Source organism: Mustela nivalis (genome assembly GCF_964662115.1).
Source record: "Mustela nivalis genome assembly, chromosome: 13".
Classification (NCBI taxonomy): Eukaryota; Metazoa; Chordata; class Mammalia; order Carnivora; family Mustelidae; genus Mustela; species Mustela nivalis.
In genome coordinates this window covers 7,516,205-7,542,481 of record NC_139032.1, presented here as the reverse complement: position 1 = coordinate 7,542,481, position 26,277 = coordinate 7,516,205, and the positions used below count along the sequence as shown (strand labels likewise).

The following is a 26,277-nucleotide window of genomic DNA, read 5'->3' as shown; positions in this document are numbered from 1 at the left end:
AGAAGAATTTTAAAAACTCATGGAAACAAATGAAAATGAAAACACAACTGTTCAAAATCTGTGGGACACAGCAAATGCGGTCCCCAGAGGTAAGTATATAGAGATACAAGCTTTTCTCAAGAAACAAGAAAGGTCTCAAGTACACATATAACCCTACACCTAAAGGAGCTGGAGAAAGAACAGCAAAGAAAGCCCAAACCCAGCAGGAGAAGAGAAATAATAAAAATCAGAGCAGAAATCAATGAAATAGAAACCAAAAGGACAGTAGAACAAATCAAAGAAACTAGGAGCTGGTTCTTTGAAAGAATTAATAATATTGATAAACTCTTGGCCAGACTTATCAAAAAGAAAAGAGAAAGGACCCAAATTAATAAAATCATGAATGAAAGAGGAGAGATCACAACCAACACCAAAGAAATACAAACAATTATAAGAGCATATTATGAGCAACTATATGTCAGAAAATTTGACAGACCCATAACCAGTAAGGAGATTGAGGAAGTCATCAAAAATCTCCCAATAAACACGAGTCCAGGGCCAGATGGCTTCCTAGGGGAATTCTACTAAACATTTAAAGAAGAATTAATTCCTATTCTCCTGAAACTGTTCCAAAAAAAAGAAATGGAAGGAAAACTTCCAAACTCATTTTATGAGGCCAGCATTACCTTGATCCCCAAACCAAACAAAGACCCCATCAAAAAGGAGAAGTACAGACCAATATCCCTGATGAACATGGATGGAAAAATTCTCACCAAAATACTAGCCAATAGGATCCAACAGTACATCAAAAAGATTATTCACCGCGACCAAGTGGGATTTATACCTGGGCTTGCAAGGATGGTTCAACATCCACAAATCTATGTGATAACAATACATTAATAAAGGAAAGAACAAGAATCATATGATACTCTCAATAGATGCTGAACAAGCATTGGACAAAGTACAGCATCCTTTCTTGATCAAAACTTTTCAGAGTGTATGGATAGAGGGTACATACCTCAATACCATCAAAGCCATCTATGAAAAACCCAGAGTGAATATCATTCTCAATGGGAAAAAAATGAGAATCTTCCCCTAAGGTCAGCAACATGGCAGGGATGTCCACTATCACCACTGCTATTCAACATCATACTGGAAGTCCTAGCTTTGGTAATCAGACAACAAAAAGAAATAAAAGGCCTCTGAATTGGCAAAGAAGAAGTCAAACTCTCTCTTTGCAGATATGATTCTTTATGTGAAAAACCCAAAAGACTCCACTCCAAAACTGCTAGAACTCATACAGGAATTCAGTAGTGTCAAGATATAAAATCAGTGCTCAGAAATCAGTTGCATTTCTATACACCAACAGCAAGACAGAAGAAAGAGAAATTAAGGAGTTGATCCCATTTACAATTGCACCCAAAACCGTAAGATACTCTAGGAATAAACCTAACGACAGAGACAAAGAACCTATACTCAGAAAACTAGGAAGTACTCATGAAAGAAATTGAGGAAGACACAAAGAAATGGAAAAACGTTCCGTGCTCATGGATTGGAAGAACAAACACTGAAAATATTATGCTACCTAAAGCAATCTACACATTTAATACAATACTTATCAAAATACCACAAATTTTTTTTCAAAGAAATGGAACAAATAATCCCTAAAATTTATATGGAACCAGAAAAGACCCTGAATAGCCAGAGGAATGTTGAAAAAGAAAGCCAAAGTTGGCAACATCACAATTCCAGGCTTCAAGCTCTATTACAAAGCTGTCATCATCAAGACAGTATGGTACTGGCACAAAAACAGACACATAGATCAATGGAATAGAATAGAGAGCCCAGAAATGTACCCTCAACTCTTTGATCAACTCATCTTCGACAAAACAGGAAAGAATGTCCAATGGAAAAAAGACAGTCTCTTCAACAAATGGTGTTGGGAAAATTGGACAGCCACATGCAGAAAAATTAAACTGGAGCCTTTCCTTACACCACACACGAAAATAGACTCAAAATGGATCAAAGACCTCAATGTGAGAAAGGAATCCATCAATATCCTTGAGGAGAACACTGGCAGCTACGTCTTCAACCTCAGCCGCAGCAACATCTTCCTAGAAACATCACCAAAGGCAAGGGAAACAAGGGCAAAAATGAACTATTGGGACTTCATTAAGATAAAAACTTTTTCACCACAAAGGAAACAGTCAACAGAACCAAAAGACAACTGAAGGAATGGGAGAAGATATTCACAAATGACATATCAGGTAAAGGGCTAGTATCCAAAATCTAGAAAGAACTTAGCAAACTCAACACCCAAAGAACAAATAATCCAATCAAGAAATGGGCAGAGGACATGAACAGACATTTCTGCAAAGAAGACATCCAAACGGCCAACAGACACATGAAAAAGGGCTCAGCATCACTGGGCACCACGGAATTACAAATCAAAACCACAATGAGATATCACCTCACGCCAGTCAGAAGGGCTAAAATTAACAAGTCAGGAAATAACAGATGTTGGTGAGGAAGCGGAGAATAGGGAACCCTCCTACGCTGTTGGTGGGAATGCAAGCTGGCGCAGCTACTCTGGAAAATAGCATGGAGGTTCCTCAAAAAAAAATAAATAAATAAAAATAGAGCTACCCTACGACCCAGCAATGGCACTACTGGGTATTTACCCCAAAGGTACAAATGTAGTGATCTGAAGGGGCACAGTGCACCCGGATGTTTACAAGCAGCAATGTCCACAACAGCCAAACTGGAAAAACCTAGATGTCCATCAACAGATGAATGGATAAAGAAGATGTGGTATATATATATATACAATGGAATTCTATGCAGCCATCCAAAGAAATGAAATCTTTTGCAAAATCATTTGCAATCATGTGGATGGTACTAGAGGGTACTACACTGAGTGAAATAAGTCAATCAGGGAAAGACATATCTCTCTGATATGAGGAATTTGAGAGGCTGGGCGGGGAGTCTGGGAGGTAGAGAAGGAAAAAATAAAGCAAGATGGGATCGGAAGGGAGACAAACCATAGCAGACTCTTAATCTCACTTAGCAAACTGAGGGTTGCTGTAGGGGTGGGGAGAAGGGATAGGGTGGTTGGGTTATGGACACTGGGGAGGGTATGGGCTATGGTGAGTGCCGTGAAATGTATAAGCCCGATGATTCACAGACCTGTACCCCTGGGGCAAATAATATACTATTGTTAATAAAAACAATTTTAAATATATATATATATATATATATATATATATATATATATATATATATAAAAGTAAAGAGGGAAAGAGCTGTCAAAAAAAAAAAAAGAAGAAGAAGAAGAAGAAGAAGAAGAAGAAGGTGTTGGAGAATCAGAAGTAGTGGAAGCTTGGGGAGAAAATGGCCCAAGCCACTGAGGGTTTACTGATGTTGAAGGAAGTTAGCTGGAACCTCACTGGCATGGACACCACCTAAGTGTTCTTCAGCAGGGTTGGACTGAGCATGCCCTGGGAGGAGGAAGGACGGTACACTGGGGTATGGAAGAAAATGTGGAGCTCTTATTTTGAATTTTGCCAGTCCTCGGAAGCCAAGACAGTTGTGCACCTGACACCTCCTGAGCACTAGTGAATTCACTAGGTAAATGCTGGATTCTAAACCCCAGCTAACGGTTATGGTATGTGTTAGGCTCACCTAGTTCTCAGGTTTTGCTAAGGTGGGAGGGTTCAGTAAGAGTCTGATTATGGGGACCAACGCAACCAAGTAGACACCAAGCATGTAAAGGACCAAAGGGCTCGAGCTAGAAGATTCTGAGGACCACTGAAGAACAAAGAAACGTTGTGCAAAAGGCCGTCTGCAAATACTATTACTTCACTGCCCTTAATCAGACATGAGAGCATCCCCTACAGTTCCTTCTGATGTAGCAGTATTTGGGCTCAGAGAAGCTGAGTGCCAGCTGAAGCAAGTTCAGTAATGACCATGAGGGGAAGCACTCGGAGCCTCCCAAGCCCTCTGGTCAGCATTTCTTCTAGTTCCGAAAACAAAGCTCATTAAGCTCCCTGTAAACCAAATTCCCTGGCAAACCTCAGTTGGGATCCCTCAGAGGGATCCAAAAGTTTTAAGTTCTGTTCCAAAAAATGTTGGCCCAGGGTAAGTTGCTGAGCTAGACCCAAAATCAGCCTACATATATTTGTTTTTTTTTTCCCCATTCATTCTTTTTATTTCTATTTTTTTATCTTTTAAGATACACACTACATAAATTTCTATGTGTGTGTGTGTGTGTGTGTATATATATATACACACACAGAGACATGTCTATGCATGTGTGTCTGTAGTATATAAATGTATATACATACATATATATGCATAGATCTCTATATTAAGCACTTTGTCTTATGCTTTCTATTATTACTGTAGTATACTCACGTAATTAAAAGATAAGTGGTAGTATACTTGGAGGACACATACATAAAATGTTTTTACTCCTAGGTGCACGTGACCAAAAAGCTTCACGGGTGCCACATCTATGAACTGTAGGGATGTAAATTCGATAAAGTTTCTAAGTAAGGTGAGTTCTGTTTGACTGTCCCAAGCACCAAAATAAATGAGAGCTCCAGAAGGCGGGGGGTCGGTGGAAAACGAAATGCTAATGATACAATCATAAATGGCCCTGGCCTGGCTGGGAAGAAAAGGGCAGTCACTGCCCCGCCTGTGTGGCTGCACACATTCTCCCAGGAGGCCAGGGCTTATAAAGACTGTTTGACAGCAGGGAAGGGGGCTCTCCCCTCCAAAGGCAGGACAAACACGTAGCACCTTACTGAAAAGGGCGTCAAAGCGTGGACATTCAGGAAGTGCAGAGGTTCATAGAAAATACCAAGGAAGAGAAGAATTTTCCAGCAAACACTCTGATGGGATACAATGAGAAAAAGAAAGAGAATAAGGCAGGAGAAAATAAAGCTAAGATTTTCTGTGGATCTACTGTGTATTGATGACTGTACTATGTTTTCTCTAATACCTGCCAAGCCTGATGACACAAATACTATAAATTGTGGCTAGAGAAATTCATTAACTTGCTCAAGATCACTCAAGCACCAACTATGGGCAGAGGAGACTGGACAAAACCAGGAGACACCCAAGGCTGGCCTCTCTCACTACACCTGGGTGCTGGTCTAATATGAAGAACTTCCTCCCTCCCACCCCCTCCCTTTAGTCCTGCTGCAAAGCATTGTGGGTCCATCATATCTTAGCGTCTTCTTTCAGCTGTGCCAGATGAAATTCTTACTAAGAGAAGGATCATCAGCTATGACTTCTTCATTCAAGTGGTCATTCCACATCACTGCTGAACCTCTGTGTATTAAGTGAGGAGGGATACGCCATAGAGTGAGACTCGGGCCTTCTTTTTAGAATGCTCACATAAAGGCAAATACCAGCAATATGAAATCGTATTTTAGGAAAGGGCTGGCGGGCAGGAGGAGCCGGGAATCACGACACAGGTGTGGGAGGTGAATGTTTGCTTCTTTCTTCCCGACTAGGGAACGAAGCAGAGGACGGGAGGAAAGTATGACTGATGAGGATGAAACCCAAGATACGTTAGAAAAAGTAATGAAACAATAAGATGGTTTAAATTCACTCACCTAATAGTACCCTGTGGTATGTTAACATACAAATATTTGAAAGCAAAAATTTATCAAGCAGAAAAGGCAAGTCCAAACTCCAGGCCGATGTGGGCTACTGTTCCTGATCCTTTTTTTTTTTTTCCCCTGTAGAACTGGTCATTACATAGATGTCTTATGAAGATTCAGGAAGAAAGTGGTAACTTTCAGGGTAAACATGGTAAAAATCAGTGTCCTCCCATTTTTCTCCTGAAAGCCATCCCCAAACAAGCAGAATAGAAAGTCACTGCAGACCACAGACCTCATTTTCTGTCCAACTGCGAGAAAGATCTAATCTACCAACTCTAGCATATGCATGACAGATACAAAAGCACTTGAGATTGGTCGTGGGTCATAGGGGAAATAGTACAGCAGTGCAAAGAGAAGCAGCAGAGCCCCGGGCAGCCGTCCTCAGGGAGTGCTCCCCAAAACATGGGCCCTGAAGACGAGGAACGTTTTCTGAACTGCACAAGTTTTAGTCCTTGTTTGTAGCATCTTGTGCAGGAACTAGGGCAGGCAAGGCTCCCAGGCAGAGACGCATCTAGAACGGTGACACAGCAGACCCACCTGGAGACGCACCGGGCAGCCATGTTTGCAGGAAGCAGGATGTCTCTGCGCCAGGACTGAACAGGACAGAGTGTGAGGTGAGGAAAGCAGACGCGTGAACACGGTCATGACTCCCCGGCCACAGGAACGCCTCTCCTGTGAACTACTTTCTGGAAAACGTCCCAGGAACGGGATTCAGTTCCAGAGCGGGAGAACTTAAAATCTCAGACAATTTAAAAATCACTCTTATAGGAGTGAGGAGTTGAAGATGTTAGCCAAAAGGCAGGAAGGCTGGGAGGATTTTGGAAGAACTCTCCAAATAGTCACAGCTGCCGTTGGGAGGTTGGAACAGACCTCAGAAGCGGAAGTAAGATGAATGGGTACAATGAACCGGAAGTGGTAGACGGGGTCGGCGGCAAGAGTCATGTTGTAATCATCAGAGATGTCTAAAGTACATGACATTGATAGCCAAAGACTGTATGAAAAGTTACTTAATCTTAGTAGTAGTTAAAGAAATAGACACCAAATAACCAGAAGCAACTTTTGAAAAGTGATTTTGGGGTCTGGCAAAAATCAGAGAGACCAGTAACGGGCAATGCAGGGAAAGAAGTGCAAGAATGCACAAGGCTGTCCGCTGCAGCGTTGAGTGGAGGTTGGTGCAACCATGGAGAAAAGCAGTATTTATCAGTGCGTAACATGCACATAATCTCTCATTTAGCATTTCCACTTCTAGGGATCTCATGCAGAAATATTCTTGCCACTGTACAATCTTCCTGCTCAAGGGTATTTAATGTAGAGTTTTTTTTGCAATGGCCAAAACCAAAACAATACAAAACAAACAAAAAAACCCAGCAACTTAAAAAAAGACATGATCTATGTCCATCTCTGATGCATTTAGTAAAATGACAAAACAACCTGTCTGCACGGATCCAGGACTCACTGCTAAGTAAAAATGTGAGTCGGAGACTGTTCGTTTACTCTTCTTGTAAAACAACAATAAAAGCCCCACGAAAATTTTTGGTTAGTATATGCACAGACAATTGCCTGAAAGGCTACGGAGCACAGGGTCACATCTGGGGCCTGGGGCAAGGGCTGGCAGTGTGTGTGGGCTCTGGACGCTTTTGTAGTTTTGAATGTACATGTGAATGCGTTAGGTTTTTGTAATGGAAGAAATCAAGACTTTAGAAACGGAAGGGTTGGTATGTGAAGTGGTGAGCTCTCTGTCACAGGAGTATTCAAGAACAAGCCCAAGAAAGTGGGAGAGGGAGGGAGGGAAGGAAGTGGAGCGAGATGACCTGTGAGTGCCCTTAAGATCCAGAGAGTCCTTGAACCACTCTGCTGTATCCTTTCTCCTCTGATTCACCCAGGAGAAGCTCCGGCAAGGTGAAAGAAAATAGAGCATTTTAAAAATGAGATCCACCAAACTAATCCCTGCCAAGGCCTCGTGAAACCCATTATCAGAGGGAAGCCGCCAGTCCTGGCTGACACAGGGTGCACCGGCCCTGCCGTGCTTGTCCCCCTGGGTACAGATCGATGTTGCTGGGCTAAATTTGGGGGTGTGTGGCTAGCTGCAAGGAAGGCCAGGAAGCTGACGTGGGATTTAAAGCACTTGATAGTTCGAGTCTTTGGTAAGCGTTCCCTTGAGCAGATGGATGCCCTTCCTTCCTCTGCGGTCAGTGGAGAACGCTGCCCAAGCTCCCCATCCCTGCCGCCCTGAACCCCGCAGCTGAGCGCACCCGGCAAAGTCAGCCAGGCTTTGGTAAACCACGCCGCGACCGCTTCTAGGTGCTGGGAAGGCTCCCACCTCCTGCACCCCCTTCCCCATCAGTGAGCAGCACGCAGAGGTGGTCTCCCGTCGGGACACTCCTGCTTACCGTCTGTTGGCTACAAACAGCACTTTCCCCGAGAGGGTCTCTCCTTCTTTGGCGAACAGCGGAGTGTGAAGAAGGCACCGCGCCTGATACCAATGGGTCAGAGGCTCAGTTGGGGCTGTTGACAGCCAGACAGTTACCCTGTGGGGCAAGAAAAGAGTGAAGAGACATTTACAGGCCAGGCTCAAATTTAATGGGCTGCCCTGGGGACTTGGGTTGAGAGTTGGTCTTCCAGGGTTTTTGACTCATGGACTCCTTTAAAGATAAGGATAGCTCAGTTTAGGTCATTGCCCTGAGCCGGGCACTGGACCCAGAGCTCTGTGTGTATTATCCCCCTAAGTCTTTACAACAGCTCAATGAGGTCAGCCCAGAGAAGTTAAAGGACTTTCCCAAGGCCACACAGAGGACAGCTGGGAGAGCCAGGTTCAAAGCCGTGCCCTTGGCCACTCTATCGATCTCTACTTCTGCATCAAATTTCACTAGAAGTTCAACAAGTAACAGAGTTCAACTAGGAAATGATTTGTTTGAAAAACATCTGTCAGGGTGAGGAGGCTGGAGCTGGTCTCTTAACTGTCTCATGCCAACCTGTTCAGAGAACCTGATGAGGCTTCTGGAGGCCAGAAAAGCTCCTGGGCAGATGGTCTCTACACTCCTTCCAGCTCAGGCTTCCTGCATGTGCATGTGTGTGAAAGGGTTTAAATGGACATTCTTCCTTTATGTGAAGAGGTGAGAACATCTGGCTGGGCCTCCAACACCAAGGTCACCTGTCCTGGGCTCAGGCTGTGTCTCTGGCTTGGACGGAGGAAGGGTCCATTTTGACTTGAAGATTTTGTGGGGATATCTGACAAAATTTAGCTAAGTAACATAAACCACTTCTAGATCAAAATATACTCAGAGTTAGATTAGAGTAGAATGCAAATTTTTGAAAGCTTTTTAGGATAAAGCGTTTAACTTCAAAGGAAGTTCTCCCCTTGGAGCAGGCCACGTCTGGCTTATCTCCCTTGCTCCCGCAGGAACAAATTCACTGGGGAAAGTCGGAGACATAAATGCGTGGATTCCCTTGGACAAATACGCGTCCGTGCTGCAGGAATGACTCATACATCCTTTTCTTTCTCTCTGATTGTCAGCCCAGATGAGGCTTCTAGGGAACCTCTCCCCGCTGAGCCCCCAAGCTCCCTGAGCTTTATTACAGACCCACGAGTCCTTCTCTCTCTGCAGATGCAATGGTGGGCCTGCCTGCTTTTATACGGAGAGGAGGACAGTGTGTTGCAGAAGTTTGCATTTTGCCTGGCCACGTGACCCAGAGCAACTGTCTTCACTCATTAGAGAACACGAGAAAGCCTGGCAAGGGAGTAGGGGGATCCGGAGGAGAGCACAGATTTGGGGGGGGGGGTCCCGGGGATAGTGCAGCCCCAACGAGAAATGCCAGACACCGAGAATCAGCTTGGAGGTGGTCTGTCTCCTCTCTTCCCTTAGGGTTTCGGATCTTTTCAGGACGGGGAAGGAGCACATGATGGAGATGTCACGGCCGCGGCTGTCAGCGTTAGCCGTCCACGCCTGCCTGGTCACTGAGGAAGGTTCTAGCCTAAGGAGCTGACGGTGCGAACCAGAGAGGGGGAAGGTCTAAGTCTGGCTGCACCTGGACACAGGCTGTTCTGGAACCAGGATGGTGAGAGAGAAAGCGACGGCGGGTGCCTGGGGTCCTTCCCACCACCTATTCTGGAAAAAACCAAGAGGGATGATAAAGCCCGGACCTTCCGTCCTTCCTTCAAAACCCAATCCAATTGGCTCCATAGGTTTCCCAGGATTTTAGCCAGGGCCGAAAGGACACTGCGGAAAACGGCCTCATTTCAACTTGGCCCTAAAATCGGAAAGTTCCGTTGGCATCAGTGCTTTATTTTATTGAAACCCAGAGAAATGAGCATTATGGGGGTTGAAATTCACTTTAGAACACCTTGGAGTCACGATCACACACGGTGCGGAACAGCACGGGGCCCGAGCGGGCGTGGAAGGGGGTGATACCTACAGAGATCCCACAAAGGCCACGTCGAACCAGAACGCCAGGCCGTGGACGAGGCCAGACTGCGTCAGCTGAAACTCAAAGGGGATTTCTACTCTGCAAGGAAAGAAAAGAGAGAGCGAGAGCGCGGGAACACTTGGAATTATTTTGTTGCTGTTGACAGGCGTACAAGATACATTCGAGCAATCAACCAGAACATTCCCAGGCTACTTTCTTTCTCTCTTAAGCACTCCGGCTTGGGAAGCAGCGTTCTCTCTGTGCGTGATTATGCATTTGACAATGTGGCTCCTTTTTCTTCTTCTTTTCTTTAATATTATGGCCGTCACCATACAGTCCATCACTAATTTTTGATGTAGTGACAGTGTGGTTTCTTGACCAAATTTGGCAAGAATTCCATCACCACACTGAGCAACCCAGGACTCCCCGGGGGGAGGCGACATCCAGAGTGGGGTGTCCCCAGAGAGGAGGACGACGCCCAGGTGACACCCGTCCTTCCAGACGTCAGAGCGCCAAGCGGGGCAGCTCCCTTGTGCTGCTGCTCAGACGGCAAGGGCCGGCCGGCTGCTAAAAAATGAAGCAGATCATAGGGGGCTGCATCCAGCTATAAAGTCCACTGTCACAGTTCAGTTATTTTTCGGGGAGGTCACTGAACCTCGCACAGGGCCACAGCAAACGTCACGCAGACGTGGCTGTGGCTTCTATCACACGCGGGATGAGTGGGAAGAGGGAAGAGTGGCAAAGATAACACAAAGCCTAGATGCTACCTTGGAAAGTTACTTAAATCCTCTCTCAGTTTTGTCACCTGTCAATGGGTGACAAAACCTCCCACTTCCCTTGCGAGGGTCTCGTGCGTGTTGGGCAGGGGGATAACATCACAGAGTTTCACAGTTAAAAGATGATCTTACTCGTCCCTTGCTGAGGGGAGACTTGGCTGAGTGAGTGCTCTAAAGATTTTCAAAGGAGGTCATACCTTCTTTGCATGTACGGTGCCTGCGAAGCCCTAACTTCTTTCACCCTGCGGCAGTCAGAGCGTTTCTAGAGTTTTCCATTGTGCTGATCCCACTGAATTGTTTGGTATTGCACTGCCATTACTTCCTCCTTTTTTGGGCGGGGGGCATTCCCTTAAGTAGACTGAGCTCTTCAAGTGCAGACTTTTGGCAGTTACTTTCAGAGCCTGTGTAAGCACCGGCACTGCACCTGGTACCTGGCGAGATCTCAGTAAGCATCTGCCGAAACCACACACGCAAATGGAGAACGGAAAGCCGACACAGACCTCAAACTTCCCTGGACTCAGGAGGTGGCCCCGAGCAGCACCTAAAGCCAATGGAAGCCAATTTTGTCCGGGCCCCTGGGAGTCACCTGAGTTGCTCCCAAACGCCAGTCCTCGAGCGGAGCACACGGCAGGAAGACACTGGCCCCCTGAGCCGGGCCTTCGACCAAGTCAGCGTGAACAGAAGCGAGCTGTGTTCCTTCTGGGCAGAAGCTCTTACTGCCAGCACGTGTGCGGCCACGCTCCTTCTTTTTGACTAAGTGAGGAGCGACGCTCTGGACGGAGGCTGGTGGGCGAGGGTGGGTGACGCCACACAGAGCCACAGCTGCACCCCGTGCACAAACAGCCCTGGGGAGGACAACTCCTGCGGTCTGAGCCACGGACGCGGTTTCTGAGGACAGCAGCGGGTTCTAGCCTGCCCCAACTAGGACAGCACCCTGCGCCCGCTGTGATCTCCAGACAGATGATGCTCTGAGCTGCCCAGCGGCACCTGCTAAAGTCTGGCCCTTACTTCCTCAGAAGCCCGGGCAAAATGACAACCTGGCTGGGTCTTTAGCTGCATACCCAGGGGAAAAAAAAATATTGGCATACCGACCTTCTCAAGGGAAAAAAGGCAAAACGGGCTCCTATCAGGATCCGCAGAATGGGTTCTCATTTCGGAGTCTCTTCCGGTGGAGGGAAGGAGCTGAGTGCTGTCTTTGAAAATGAGCTCGTGCCTGCGAAACACCTAGCTCAGCACTCAGGTAGGCAAGCACTCAGCAAGCTGTAGCTCTGCTTCTTGAATGTTCCTGGCCCAGGTGAGGACTTTAGCAGCCCGGACTCTGGAGCCTTTGGAACAGTCTCACATGGTCCGTCATTCTGTGACCTTGCACAACCTACTGTGCCACTCTGCCTTGCACCTGTCCTCCTAAGACGGAGGTCACCACGGTGCTGTATGCAGAGTACTGTTTTGAGGACTCAGCGAGTCGGTATGTGTAAAGGGCTCAGAACGCCAACTGACTGCATAAGCACAAGCTATTACTACTCAGGTTACACACACACAACTCTTCAACCAATGCTACAGAAGAAGCTTCACCATCCTTGTTTGGCAGTAAAACGCGACTAGTACCGCTGCACTGTTCTGGGCGAGACTCCCAGCTCAGCTCTCTCCCCTGCGTGAGTGGCAAAACCCTGCACTAACGTTTGGGGATGAGCAAGGGGGAGAGTGTAAAAGTCAAGAGCCACACTGGTATTCACGAACCTGTGGAGATCTGCCTCTTCGGCGTCCATGAAGTTGACTGTGTACTTGACTGTCCGAGCCATCAAAATCCGGATGTCGAATGTGTCCTGGCAGAGTGGGGGGTGGGGGAGAAGAAGCAGAAAAGTTCTCTATCAGGACAAACGAACCCCAGCAAAACTGTGGGCTGGCTTTCCTCCCAAAATTTCAAGTCAATAAGAGTTAGGATTTGGAAGGCACGAGCTTAATGAGAATAAGGTCCATAATGACGACTAGCGGTTATTCCGGGCTTACTATGCAAGCGTGGCGTACTTCATGCTTTTCCTAAGTGCTAAGGTTGTGTCATCCAGTCCTCCAATGCTTCTGAAGCAGGTGTTTGGTGTGTTTTCAGACTTTATCCCTTCACCATATTCTAAGAAGTTCCATAAAACCTCAGCTCTCCTTCAGCTCCCAGTATGGCTGGTGACCCTAGCTTGGCCAATCAATCAGTGCGTGACTTTTCCCCTGAAGATGGTTTCACAGGCAGGAACCCAACCCGAGTGAGGACACTCAGGCTCTAGGTAAACTAATTCGGGGGCTTTGGCCTGAGTTATTAGAGAAAAGCTGGCTCTCCTGTGGGACTTAAGAGTTGTACAAATCTGAGGCAGGAGTTCCTGAAGCCATCTTGCTACCAGGAGGGGAGACCCTGTCTGGGAACGGAGATAAATTAGAGGCAACGGAGATAAATTTTCAGGATAGAGAAATCAGATTCGGGTGACACTGCCCGAACTCCAGCAGTGGGTCGCTAGCTCCAGGCTCTGCAGGTTTGAGGGCCAGTAATTAAGTCAGTTTTGGGTAATGCCAAATTATTACTGTCCAAGGTCACACAGTTAGAGGGGACCACAATGGAAACCCTGATCTGTCTGACAGCAATGCTCCTGTTCTAAGTTACTTATTTTACAAAGCTGCCTCTTCTCTGAGGCCTCAGGCCACCAGAATCAATGGGAAGATATGAATTATTGAACGAGTGTGAGGGCTCAGTGTGGACATGGGGTGAGTCAGGGCGGTGGGGGAAGCAGAAGTTACTTATTGAGAGGCAGTCAGAAAAGCTCCTTGCTTGTGACGGCATCATGCTCTGAGAACTTTCTTAACTGACTGGGAGATGAGAGCTGGGAGACTTGAGAACAGTGTTCCGAGGAGCTCTTTCTTTTTCTCGGCGACGGCTTCGCAGAGCCTGGCAGCACGCCGCCCGCCAGGTGTGGGAGCGAGTGAGCGATCGAGTCCGGAAAAACACGTGGGGTAGACCCTACCAGGAGAGCCACTTACTACTATCGGCTGCCTGAAATACTCGTCCACTGCAGCCGCCCGGAGGCTGGACAGGTTGACCCCATAGAAGCAGTGCTGGTACCTGAAAGAGGGAGCACAGAGAATCGCATGTACCTTGGCCCTGGCCAGAGCCCCCCAGCCCTTACAGTTGGGACGTGCTGGGAGGCTGCCTCAGAGGTCCTCAAACAGGCCGCTCAGACCGTGCAGGGACCACAGCACGGGCTCTGTGTCTGCGTGGCTAGTGGCTCCCCTAAGACTAAGACAAGCTTTACTCGGGCTCTGCCAGTGGTCAACTCTGGGCCCCACACAAGGCACCTGAACCCTGTGCCTGGTTCCCGGTGTCTGAAATGGGAATAAGCAGGTGCTCCCTCTGCAGGGCTAGACGGGGGTTAAGGGAGTTAATACAAGAACCTGTGAGCCCAATGTGGCATTTTGTTAGCACCGCCTGAGTCGGCTGTTTGCATCAGAATGTTGCTTTCTCGGGTCAGCATGGGCACCAGGGCAGTGGTTCCCAATCATGACTGTGCTGTGGGATGACTGGGCGGGGGTGGGCTTTTAAAAATTCGAATTCCCTGGGCGTGTGGGTGGCTCAGGGTTAAAGCCTCTGTCTTCAGCTCAGACCGTGGTTCCAGGGTCCTGGGGTCGAGTCCCACATCGGGCTCTCTGCTCAGCAGGGAGCCTGCTTCCTCCTCTCTCTGCCTGCCTCTCTGCCTACTTGTAATCTCTGTCTAATACATAAATAAAATCTTAAAAAATATTTGAATTCCAAGGCCCAGTTCCAGAGAGGAGCCTCGGAGAACTTACCACTAGAAAGTCTTTATCCTGAGCTGGAAAAGCAGCGTCCCCTAAGTGTGTCCCTATGTGTGTGCGTGTGCGCGAGTGTGCGAGTGTGCACGTGTGTGTTGTCGAGCCTATGAATCAGGTGGGGATTCACTTCCTCCCTCCCCATCCTTTCCTAGTCCGAAGCCTGCCACCCGGCAGGGAAGAGAGGAAAACCACCACCACCACAAAGAATAAATATACAAAATTTAAATTTGTGGTGCAGCTCAATTTGGATGGAAAGACCACCCAAAGCCAGGTTCTAAATCCGAAATCAGAAGAGGCAGGGAGGCCTGATACTGTTCAGTCGACAGCTAGTTCTCAGCCTGTGAGCGAAAAACAAGCCCACTAGGTGATCCGCAGACCCCGCAGGGCGCATGCGTCTCTCGCCGCCCAGCCTCTGCCTGCTCCCACTTCTGTCCAGAAGGACCCTTTCCCTCTCGCCCTGTTAATTCCTACCCCATCTCTGAGACTCAGCTCAAATAGACCCATTCACTTGTACTACAGTAAAATATTTAAGTTTAACCCACTTAAAAGTGAAAGTATTTTCTAAGGGCACCGGGGGCTCAAGTGGCAAAGCTCTGATCAGCCTAGGTCAGGTCCTAAGGTCCAGGGATGGAGTTCCAAGTCGGGTTCCCTGCTCCGTGGAGCATCTGCTTCTCCCTCTCCTTCTGCCTCTGTCTCTCCCCACTATTACATACTCCGTCTCTCTCTCAAAATAAATAACATCTTTTCCATGGGGCGCCTGGGTGGCTCAGTTGGTTGAGCAACTGCCTTCGGCTCAGGCCACGGTCCTGGAGTCCCGGGATCGAGTCCCGCATCAGGCTCCCAGCTCCACGGGGAGTCTGCTTCTCCCTCTGACCTTCTCGCCTCTCATGTTCTCTCTCACTGTCTCTCTCTCAAATAAATAAATAAAATCTTTAAATTAAATAAATAAATAACATCTTTTCCAAAAAGTGAAGGTCTCTTCTAATTTATCAGTGCCTATTTCGTACAGGGCTGGTGTGTAGTGAGGGCTACCAGCCACGCCGCCAGCGGTCATCGACCTCTCTTTAGGAATGAACTGAGGCCCTGGTGTCCTTCACGGGCCTCTGAGCGGGTCGAGGTGCCGACGAGGATAATGGAGAAATGGAAAATCATGACCCTAAGTTTTTTTAGTTCCATTACTTTTTTTTTTTTTTTTTAAGATTTTGCTTCTTTGAGAGAGAGGGAGGGAGAGAGAGAATGTACGTGTGTGTGCCTGGTTGTAGGGGGACTGGCAGGGAGAAAGGCAGGCGACGGGATGAGCGGGGAGCCCGATGCCGAGCGGGATCTCGGGCTGCGTCTCAGCAGGTGCTGAGCGCTTCACCGACTGAGCCACCCAGGAACCCTCATGCCTTCTCTCTTCAACTCCTCCCACCAAGGCCCCAGCTAGCCTGGCCCACAGGTGAGGCCGTCATTTTATGAATACACATACTGAGAACCAGGCTCCTCTATGCCTAGAGAATGTTTGGAAACAGATCCCTGCAAGTGGAAAGGACGTTTTCAGTACGAAGAAGGAGAATCAAGGTGTTTGGAGAAATAAGTCATCATCACAACGGTTTTTATTAGAGGGAGGAGGAGGGAGGAGGGAAGAGGGGCTGAGGGAAATAGAAAGGGGAGGGGAGGGAATTCCCCAGAAAGGCAGAGCCAGAGAATCCCCCAGAAAGCCTGCAAAGAGTCATCCCTGTCCATCCTTCAGAATCCCCTGGGAAGCTTTGGAAACGAATCTGTCCAATTACGGTTTATATGATACAGAGGTGTAACCCTCCTGCTTGTTGCCAAAAGCTGACCTGGTGATTCTCATGTGCACCCAAGGCTGAACACTACAGTCATGTCCTATAATCCTCGCCAGCTAGCGAAAGACAGTCCCCAAGGGCTGAGACAGCCCGGCACCTGGCAGTGCCCAAGGCTGCAAACTGCTCCCCGGGCCTTGGATACAACTGCAGGGACCAAATCTGTGCCTTTTTCTTGTGTGCTTGGTGCCCGTGAAAACCCAGCAGCCGTGATCAGTCACACAGGCACCGTGCCCAGGGCAGGCAGAGCTGTGGGCCAAGAGCCCCCTGCCTGGGTTTTCAGAACTTTCTGGCCGGACCATCTTTCCAGTTCTTAGACATCTCAAATCTCCTTCTGAAATGCATCACAAAATAATTAAAGCAGATGGGACTGCATCCCTGTGGGTCTCCTCACCACCCGCCATTACTGGGTGGTGAATCAGGAAATGAATCTGTCGACTTGGAAGCTGTGATGATTTCCATTGTTTTCTTCTTACATGGGTTTTATTTTCCAGGTTAACTTATGGCCTCTTAATGAGTCCATAAGGTGGAGACTATGTGTGGTTTTTGGTGTTGACTTCACATTTCCAGCTGTCCCCCCCTTCCCCTCCCTCTCCACCATAATCTATGTGACATCTGGAAAGTTCTGCAAATACAGCCCAGAAGGAAAATAATTATACCATTAGCTACGCCTGAACACACCCAGAATGCAGAGAAAGAGGCAAACCCTTTACTGGGACACTGACTTCTCCAAGTTCTACACAGAGTCCCGCTTGGAGAAGCACCCACGGAAGCTCCTTCTGTGGCCTCCTTTGTCCGTGGCTCTTCTCTAGCTCGTCCTGACCTTCTGGCCTTCCTCCTCCTTCACACAGCTCTCCCCACCAGCCTCCTGGCTCTGCCTTAGAAGAATGGAGGTGCAGCCCTTGTTCTCTTAGAGCTGTTAGCCTTGGCCTGCAGACTTCACAACGGGAGCTTCTGCAACACAAGCCCTTTCGTGGCTAATATGAACGTGTGGTCTCATGGCACAACTCACAAGTCTTACTTTAATAAAAATCTTTGCATCTTCATTCTATCCTAACCAAAACCCCACTTCTCTCCACTAGGAAGCTTTAAATAAAAGACAGAAAAGAAAGGGAAAACAAGAAGGAAGGAAGGAAGGAAGAAATGGCAGGGAGGGGGAGAAGATAAGGAGAAAGAAAAGCTCCACTCTACTGTTTGACAAGCAAGGTTTTTTGAGTCTTAATGTCCTACACTTTACCAGAATGGACAACCCAGGGTGAGCCCACCCGAGAGAGGCACAGAAGCCATGAGAACTAGAAAACAGATACAGGGATCCAGGAATGTCACTTAAGACACACGTGGTCCTGAGGATGCAGCCTAAAGGGAGCTGGGATGGCCTGGTGGGGAGCCTCATAGGAGAGGGATGCATGTCTAGGAACAAACGGTATCTTTTTAATTTCTTGCACATCCCCTATAAATACCAGGACTTGAGGCTTGGTTGCAATAATTTTCTCCATCAGCAGAATGCAGACATACCTCTGTGTAGAGGGTATCTATAAAGATGCTCAGCTCATTATGTTTCTGGTTTTTTGGGTTTAAACTCCAGCAAAGTAATATGGCATATATTTATATGTTATACATTTCTATACTTTTTGTATTAAAAATTTTTTCTTACTATGAAAAAAGGGGGAAAGAAGCACACAGTCCTTAAAAGATACAAAGCTTCAGATGGTGCATCTTTCGTAAGAAGTAAGGAAAAGGGGCACCTGGGTGACTCAGTGGGTTAAAGCCTCTGCCTTCAGCTCAGGTCAGGATCCCAGGATCCTGGGATCAAGCCTCGCATCAGGCTCTCTGCTCAGCGGAGAGACTGCTCCCTCCTCTCTCTGTCTCTGCCTTCCTCTCTGCATACATGTCTGTCAAATAAATAAATAAAATCTCAAAAAAAAAAAAAAAAGAAGTAAGGGAAAGCCTGTGATTCTATAAAGGAACCTGTGGCGCACCCCTGGTCATTCCCGTGTAAATCTAGACATTACTGCTTTGCGTAACTAACGGACCTGTGGCAAGACGATAAGGAAAATATCTGTTGTTTGTTGCTCTTCTTCTGGTAACAGCACCAGATCCTCTTCTGGGGGGCACCTCTCCCCCCACTCAGTCCTTGCAGCTCGGGTAGTCTTATCTCTAGAGATTCTCATGTGGCTCAGTCCAAGTCCATGAGAGCATCTTAAGACCATGGCAGTGAACTCAGGGTTTGGCATCTGACCCAGTGAGAGTCAACTGTAAGATTTTTGCTCAAACAGCTGCAAAGAACTAGCTCTAAAGCTATGAATTCATGCGTCTGGATTTGTAGCATATGGGCTCAGGAGCAGAAACTCTGGAAGAGCTGTGAGTCCGACAGAGGTTACTAAAAAGATGAATATAGAAACCGAAGCTTATTCTTTGAACAAAAGCCAGTTTGTAAACACAGGACAGATGCAGTTAAAAACAGTTTTTGTTGAGACTTGGCATGAAGGATATGCACTCTGTTTGCAATAGACACTCCCAAGGCTCGCACAGCTCCCCTTCCTGTTTTTAGCTATCGTCCTGAATCCTTTCCATGAACTTAAAAGTAGATTCTCCCTTAGTGCAAAGTGGAGAACTTCTAAAATGATCCTATTCCCACCACAGATTTTAGTTTCCTCTAAGCCTGTAACTTGCCGGCTTGAACTCCAGTGAATGGATGGAAAGAGGAATTCACCTCTTAAAGATCAGACACCTTCACAAAGGCACCTTTGCCCACTGGAAGAGTGAGTATCAGACTCACCCAAGAGCATCCTGGAGTCGTCTTCTCCATTCAAACCTCCCTGTTAATTTCCCGAGCCCAGTGTGCAACCTTGGCATTGCACTTGAACTCCTTCTAACTGGGACACTTGTACTATATCTGTAACATTGAAATAGGGACCACATGGTTAAAGAAAAAAAATAAAGGTCTGGATGTGTACAAGCCCAGGGATGGAATAATATGGAAGAACTAGGAGTCTGGTGTAGGTTACAAAGAAGATGATTATAGAAATTGCTTCTTCTATGAACAAAAGCTAGATGGGTTCAAGAGCCGCAGATATCAAGTGAGAGGCAGAGAGGAAATCAAGAACAGACCCTAGTGGCCGAAATGAGATGCTAGTGTGAGCCACCACGAAGATACAGATGAAACAAGGACAAGGCACAGGAAAATCCAAACGTGACTGTACTGGTCATGGTAGTTTTCTTTCAAAAGTTCCTTCTCTCTGATAGTCTGTGCCACATACTTGGGTTCCCACGGAAATTCGGTCATATCACGTTGCAAACTGAAATGTTCCTATTTGGTCCACATGGTGTTTCTGTGTACCAGTGACAATCAGGGCCAAATATATTTTTGAGAAAGACCAGAAGGCCTGAAACTCTAGCTATGCCAAAAGAACCTTTAGTAGAAATTTCAGTTTGGGGGCGGAATTGGCCTGGGAACAAGCCATCCATTACCTTCACGGTAGATTTAGCAGTTTGTCCACTCAGTTGGAAGGATTTCCTTAAAAATAATGTGTTTCTCAGCACAGCATGGTCAGTAAGGCACCCTGTAGACTCGTGAGTGGAAAGGCGCAGGAGGGAAGCTCGCAGTGCCCGAGGCAGAATTCCTGCATTCACCTACCGCATCCTTTGCACGCGCGGACTTCAGATTTCCACAAAGAACAAACGACTCCAGGACATCCACCAGGGGCATCCCTCATATCACTCAACTGGCACGAAGGTTGTCAAGCACGATGGATGCCTACCACCCACTCACAATTCTTTATAAAGCATCTTTTGGTGCCTGAAGTGGTACCTCACGTTTTAAGGGCCACCTCAGATCCTCTCAGTCTTACCTCTCTCTGGAATCCACAGTCATATGTTCTGACCTGCTATGCCAAAGTGTGGGCTCATGTGACCCCTCCTGGCCATAACCCAACAGTGCCTCACCTCAGGCCTGCGCCGTGTGTCTTCCCACTTCTGCTCCAGAGCATTCTTGTTGACTTGTGGTGGGGAGCATGGATACCATGAGACACAGTTGGTGTCCACACAGGCACAACCCCGAAGTGAAGGCTCATTAGTGCTGAGGGGTGAAAAACTGACCATTGGGGAGAAAACAGCTGGTGGGTAAACCTCCTCAATCCTCTGTATACACTATCTTGTAGTTCATTCAACCTCTTGAGATGGTCCTGAGGGATCAAACAATTTCTTGGTGTTTGATAACATGCGGCGGTGAGCTTGGTAATGCACTTGCACATTAGCCCTCCCTCCTTCCCTGACTCACTCTTATTTCCCCTCCTCCTTGTTTTGCTGGGATTACAGTCCTCAGTGAAGTGGCAGCTTATAAACTGTGTTTTACACCTAGTTTCTTGGGGAGCCCAAGCTAAGCTCAAGAGAGTAAAACAGCAATAGTAGAACTGCAGAGGTGCAACCTTGACAGCTGGGGCCCTGACCAGAAGAGCAGGGCCCTGAGACCTGGGGTCGAGACAGTTGAGTGAATATGGTGGAGAAGCCTGAAGGCATCTTCCCAACTCCTCTGAAGACTTCTAGACAACAGAAGCAGAATTCTCCATATTGTGTGAGCAGAAGAGCTGCCCAAAGACTGCACAAAACCACCTCTCATGAAGCTGGTGTCTTTCAAGATAGTTTTGTTCTTCTCAAGATCAGCCTCACTATTGCCCACTGCTTTCAGGCTACTGGTCTCCATGGCCGTCGGGCTGATAACTCAAGCACAGCCCGAGGAGGAAGTACAGTGCCAATTCTGGGTGAGGACAACTTCTATACCTGAGAAACTGCATAAGGTGGGTAGTATTTTCTGCTAAGAACCAGGGAAATATGCACAGGAAGGCATGTTATGGGTGTTAGACTGAAAAGGATAGAATGTAAGTCAGGATAGGGCACAATTTATCAACATGGGCACTCACAGGATTCAGGGTTCTAGCAAAATACGAGACTTAACAGTCCACTAAGATGTCACTTGGTAGCTTGGTCATCATGATGGCCTGTAGTCAATGAAGTGGAGATTTCAGGACTTCTGCAGTATGGTAGTAAGGAAGGAGTCAGAAGGTTCTACCATTTAAGACATAAGAACATCTCCCCTGACTATGTTCTCAGGACAGGCCCAGGAAACCCTCCATTCCTAAAGGTGATAAGGGGTGAACCAGTAGGAGAGCAGTGTCATCTTTGGGAATTGAGGCTGGCCGTCCTCAGTAGATCAAAGACGCTACTGCTGCCACCATCACACTGTGTTCCCAATGAGCACAGCTGGAATGGAATTTCAGATGCCAGAGTCAGGAGAGCAATAATTAACTGTCAGAATGACATAATTACAGCATTGGGAAGCAAGGCTGGAGTGACGGTGAGAGCACCTTGACCCGCGGTGGTGGGAAATAGATCCTAGTGTCCCTCGAGAAGTCAAAGAGATGTACAGTTAACGGGGATGGTGTTCAAATGATATCACAACAGCAACAAATTTGCTGGCTGGTAGGCAGCTGATGTCAGCGGTCACAGTGAAAAGTTAGGTCCTTCATCCAACATTCAGGTCTGATTTCCAGACACAGTTTATGGATCTAGAACTCACTGGTCGATGAGGTGGAGGCCCAGGTTCTGAGAAGTCACGCTGCAGTACCATCACAAGCACACGTGGTTCACGTTCTCCAATTTCTCTCCAGAGGATCTGAGACAAGTCGCTAGGAAGGCTGAGCCAATATCGATGCAAGGAGATTCAGAAGACCTCTGGTTAATAAAGGCTCATGGAGGACAGCAAGTAAATAAACTTTCAGGCCAAGTCTATCACACAGGTACCCATCCACCCTGAGGTTATTTTCTGAGTCCCTGAATACACAGCCGGGATACACTCAGCCTCTGGCAGAACCTTCATCTGGGCCTGTGAAGAAAGGGCTATCATGGCAGCAAAGAACAAGCAGAAGCCCCATTTCTGAAGGCCTCCATCCCCAGGTAGGGAATATTAGGATCTTTAGTTTAGGAACAGGGAAATCGTGTCCCAGAGAGACTGAATAACCTGGGCTAAGGCTTTACAGTTAGTAATGGACAGAACCAAGGATTCAGCACAGTTCAGTGTGGCTCCGGAGTCCGAGGTATCCAGCTTTTAACTACTCCCTATTTTGCCTACGATTTTGTGTCGCAGAGCAGTAAAAAAAGGTAATACGGCAAGCTAGCTCCATCTCAACCTTCTTGAGAATATTTGCTTGCTCCTCTTAATCGATCCTATGTATATGTTTCTCTTATACAAGGATCAATTTGAAGTTGTATTTAAAGGAGTCGGCTTGGGACGCCTGGGTGGCTCAGTTGGTTAAGCCGCTGCCTTCGGCTCAAGTCATGATCCCAGGGTCCTGGGATCGAGTCCCGCATCGGGCTCCTTGCTCAGTGGGGAGCCTGCTTCTCTCTCTGCCTTTGCCTGCCGCTCTGCCTTCTTGTGTTCTCTCTCTCTCTCTCTGACAAATAAATAAATAAAATCTTAAAAAAAAAAAAATAAAGGAGTCGGCTTAAAACCCTGGAGCCAAATAGTTTCAATAACGGCAGAAGTACTTGCCTTTTATAGGAGGGAATGATGATTCTTTATGACTGAACCTTATTCTCTGGAGGCATTTTTCAGAATCTTAATTAATCAGGGGCAAGAAATATTAATAAAATAAGGAAATTATTAATTTTGTAGGTGACTGGTATTAACATCAGAATGTGGTATTCTTGTCTACTGAGAAAGCCTCATAACTGGTTATTGAGAAGGGAAAAAATTCTGTGCTCACCACATACTTAAATGACAATGAATTTTAGAGTTAAACGTAAAATTTTTTAAGTGTTAAATGGAAAAAATGAAAACATGAGAGAAGTAGAAGTTAATGCTAATCTTAGAACCAATGAAAATCTTTGTTGATCCAGCAACACAGAAATATTTTTAATTTTTTTGTGGTGAAAACTATCACAAAGATGACTACAGGGCAAATTGAAAATTCTGAAGAAAATACACCAAAGTCTTAACATCCTTAATACGTAAAGAATTCTTATGTCAATGCATTTATCTTTCAGTTAACAAAGCCCATTGAACAACTCCTATTAGCTAGGTTAGATGATGCAGACACAGAGCAAAACACAATAGCTGCTGTTACAGAACTTGTCTCACGAGGGAGAATGACAATAAATTAAATAAATAAGTAAAAACATATGATCTAGTGCATGATGGTAAGTGGAGTACGAGAAAATGAAGTGAGAAGCAGGAAGGATACAGACTTCCAGGAGCAAAGAGATGACATTTTGTAAGTGACAGCAGGTCTCCTGGGAAGGTGGCACATGAGCTACGACCTGAAGAAGGTGAGAGGGAGCCCTGGGGCCGACCTGCCTGTCTGGTAGAGGGAGTGGCTGTGAGGTGGCAGCCAGCCCAGGAGGCTCAAGGGGAATGGAGAACACCACCTAGTGAGGACAGGAAGGATGAGAAAGCAGTGGGAAGAGATGACACCACAGGGGGAGCAGGGCGGAACCCCATCCTGGAGGGTCTTAGCACCCCTGGTGAGAACTTTTGACTTTCATGACAATAGAAGGTGGGAAGCCACTGGAGGTTTTGAGCGGAGGAAGACTGTGATCTGAAATCTACGTTATCAAGATCATTCTGGTTGCTGTTTAAAAAGAGGAAATAAGTTGAAAGGCTTGTGGGACTGCAGTAGAAGCAGGGTTTTTTGGTTTTGCTTGTGTTTGTGTGTTGCAGCGGTGAGCAGGGGTTGGTGACAAAGGTTAGCAGCTTGATTTTGGATACGCTGAATTTAAGATGCCCAAGAGACAACATCCAAGTAGAGCTGTCAACAGCCAGTTGGACACCTGAAGTCTATGGTTCCAGGGAGAGTTCTAGGCTGGAGTTCTCCCTACAGGAGTTGCTGGCGTAAAGACAATATTTACAGCTCAGGAGAGGCAATGAGACCAGTCAGGAGGCGAGGAGAGACAAAAAGGGGAAGACAGTAAGAGCCAACTTGGAATCGATCCAACACTGAAGACTTGGGTCATGAGGAAGAATCAGCAGAGGAGACAAGGTCGGGGCCGATAAGGAAGGAGGAAAACCAGGTTTAGGCTTTAGAAGTAAAGTGAGGAGTCCCTGGGGCCAAGTGTCCCAGATGACAAGTTCAGGTGAGGACTGATCACTGGTTATATCTAATGCCCTGACTTGGCCAGTCATCCCTCAGCTTCTCGGCTCCCTTCTTTAGCATATACCTAAACTGCCACCACCACCACCACCACCACCACTACCACCACCATCATTATTTGCACCCCTCTCCCTCCACTCTGCCAGCGTTTCCACTTCTCTGCCTCTTCTAATAAAAACTGTGCACACTTTCACCACCTGTTCCCCGCACCAATGCGATTGAAGGCCCGCATGCAGTCGCCTAACACAGAAACCTCTTCATAGAGGAAGGGGAGTTACAAGGAGAGTGAAGGCTGTGAATTTTGTTAACTATATGTTTTTTAAAACATTTTTTTGTGTGTTTGTTGACTAAAAATAAAACCGTTCAAATGCACTAGCGACCAAAGACATACAGATTAAAAATAAACTGGCCACCATTTTTTTTTTTTGAATCAAATTGGCATTTAAAAAAACATAGCCCGTATGGGCAAGACTCAGCAGACATTCTCATATACTTCTGGTGGAAGTGTTAATTGGTAAAACTTTTCTACAGGGCAATTTGGCAATATATAAGAATAATTTTTTTAAAGATCCTTCTTCACACCTTTTGGTCCAGTAATTCTGCTTCTAGCAATTTATTGTAAGGAAATAATCAGAATGCAAACCATGATTTCTATAAAAGGATGCTCACTTTAGTGTTCTTACGGAATTTAGGATACAAAATTTTATAACATTCTATATACTGCTAGAATATAGAAACAATACCTTCGTGTTGTTTCTTGTAAAATTTATAGGATTCAATAAGCAATTAAAATAATATTTAGCACTGGAGCTCAAGCTGATGAAGTATGATATTGTCACAAAAGAAATACTCTGCAGCAAGAGAATATTGTAAAGATAGGAGAACATATCAACAAGGTATTGAAATCAAAACAAAACAAAAATAAATAAAAATTTAAAAAGTAAAAGAGCTACAAAATGAGATTTATGGTATTATCCTAACTTTGTAAAAAATTTTTTTTTTAAAAATCAAAGAGATGACACCTAACCTCTTAATAGTAATTACTGGTGTACTTACTTGAGATTACTGGAGGTTTTACCCATTCAAAAATATTTATTGAGGATCTGCTTTGTGACAGGCACTTGGGATGGAGGGTGCTTAGGATACATTAGTGAAATCTGATAGAACCTGGGCTTTTGTGGTACTTACATGCAATCAGGAAGGATGCTGACAATGAACAATAATAAATAAAGGGGTTATATGTCTTTTGGGAAGCAGTAAGTGCTAAAGCAAAAACACAAAGCAGAAAAAGTGGGACTGGGATGATGAGTGCTGTGGCTACCATTTTAAACAGGATGCCCAGGAGAGCTGGCATTTTGGCAGACTTTACGGAGGTGAAGGGATCAGCCACATGAATATTGGGGGAAAAGTGTTCCACATAGAAAGATGAGCAAAAGCAAAGGCTCCGAGGTGGCTGCATATGCCTGAAAATCAGCAAGGACACCTGTGTGGCTGGAGTTGAATGAACACGGTCCTAGGAAATGAGAAACCAGACCGGACAGAATTTACCAGAAGGCTTTGGGAATGCTGGGAACAGACAGGTTAAGAAGCTATAGCAGTAATCAAGATGAGGGATGACAGCATTGGGAACAAGGGAGAACAGAGAATATAATGA

The 26,277-nt window shown here is 46.4% G+C and overlaps 1 protein-coding gene across 5 annotated transcripts in view; it reads right to left on the bottom strand.

Annotated features, from left to right (window-relative positions):
• LOC309845912 (histone-arginine methyltransferase CARM1-like) overlaps nucleotides 1–26,277 on the bottom strand; it is a 262,210-nt gene that overhangs the window by 11,675 nt on the left and 224,258 nt on the right. For 4 of the 5 annotated variants that reach the window (XM_082694419.1, XM_082694420.1, XM_082694423.1 and 1 more), the window contains exons 8-11: nucleotides 13,847–13,928; nucleotides 12,566–12,651; nucleotides 10,062–10,151; nucleotides 8,039–8,176 (exon numbers count right to left, since the gene is read on the bottom strand). In XM_082694419.1, the coding sequence (XP_082550545.1) occupies nucleotides 8,039–8,176; nucleotides 10,062–10,151; nucleotides 12,566–12,651; nucleotides 13,847–13,928 (396 nt within the window). The remainder of the gene's footprint in view (nucleotides 1–8,038; nucleotides 8,177–10,061; nucleotides 10,152–12,565; nucleotides 12,652–13,846; nucleotides 13,929–26,277) is intronic. The other variant, XM_082694421.1, reaches the window with a different exon arrangement.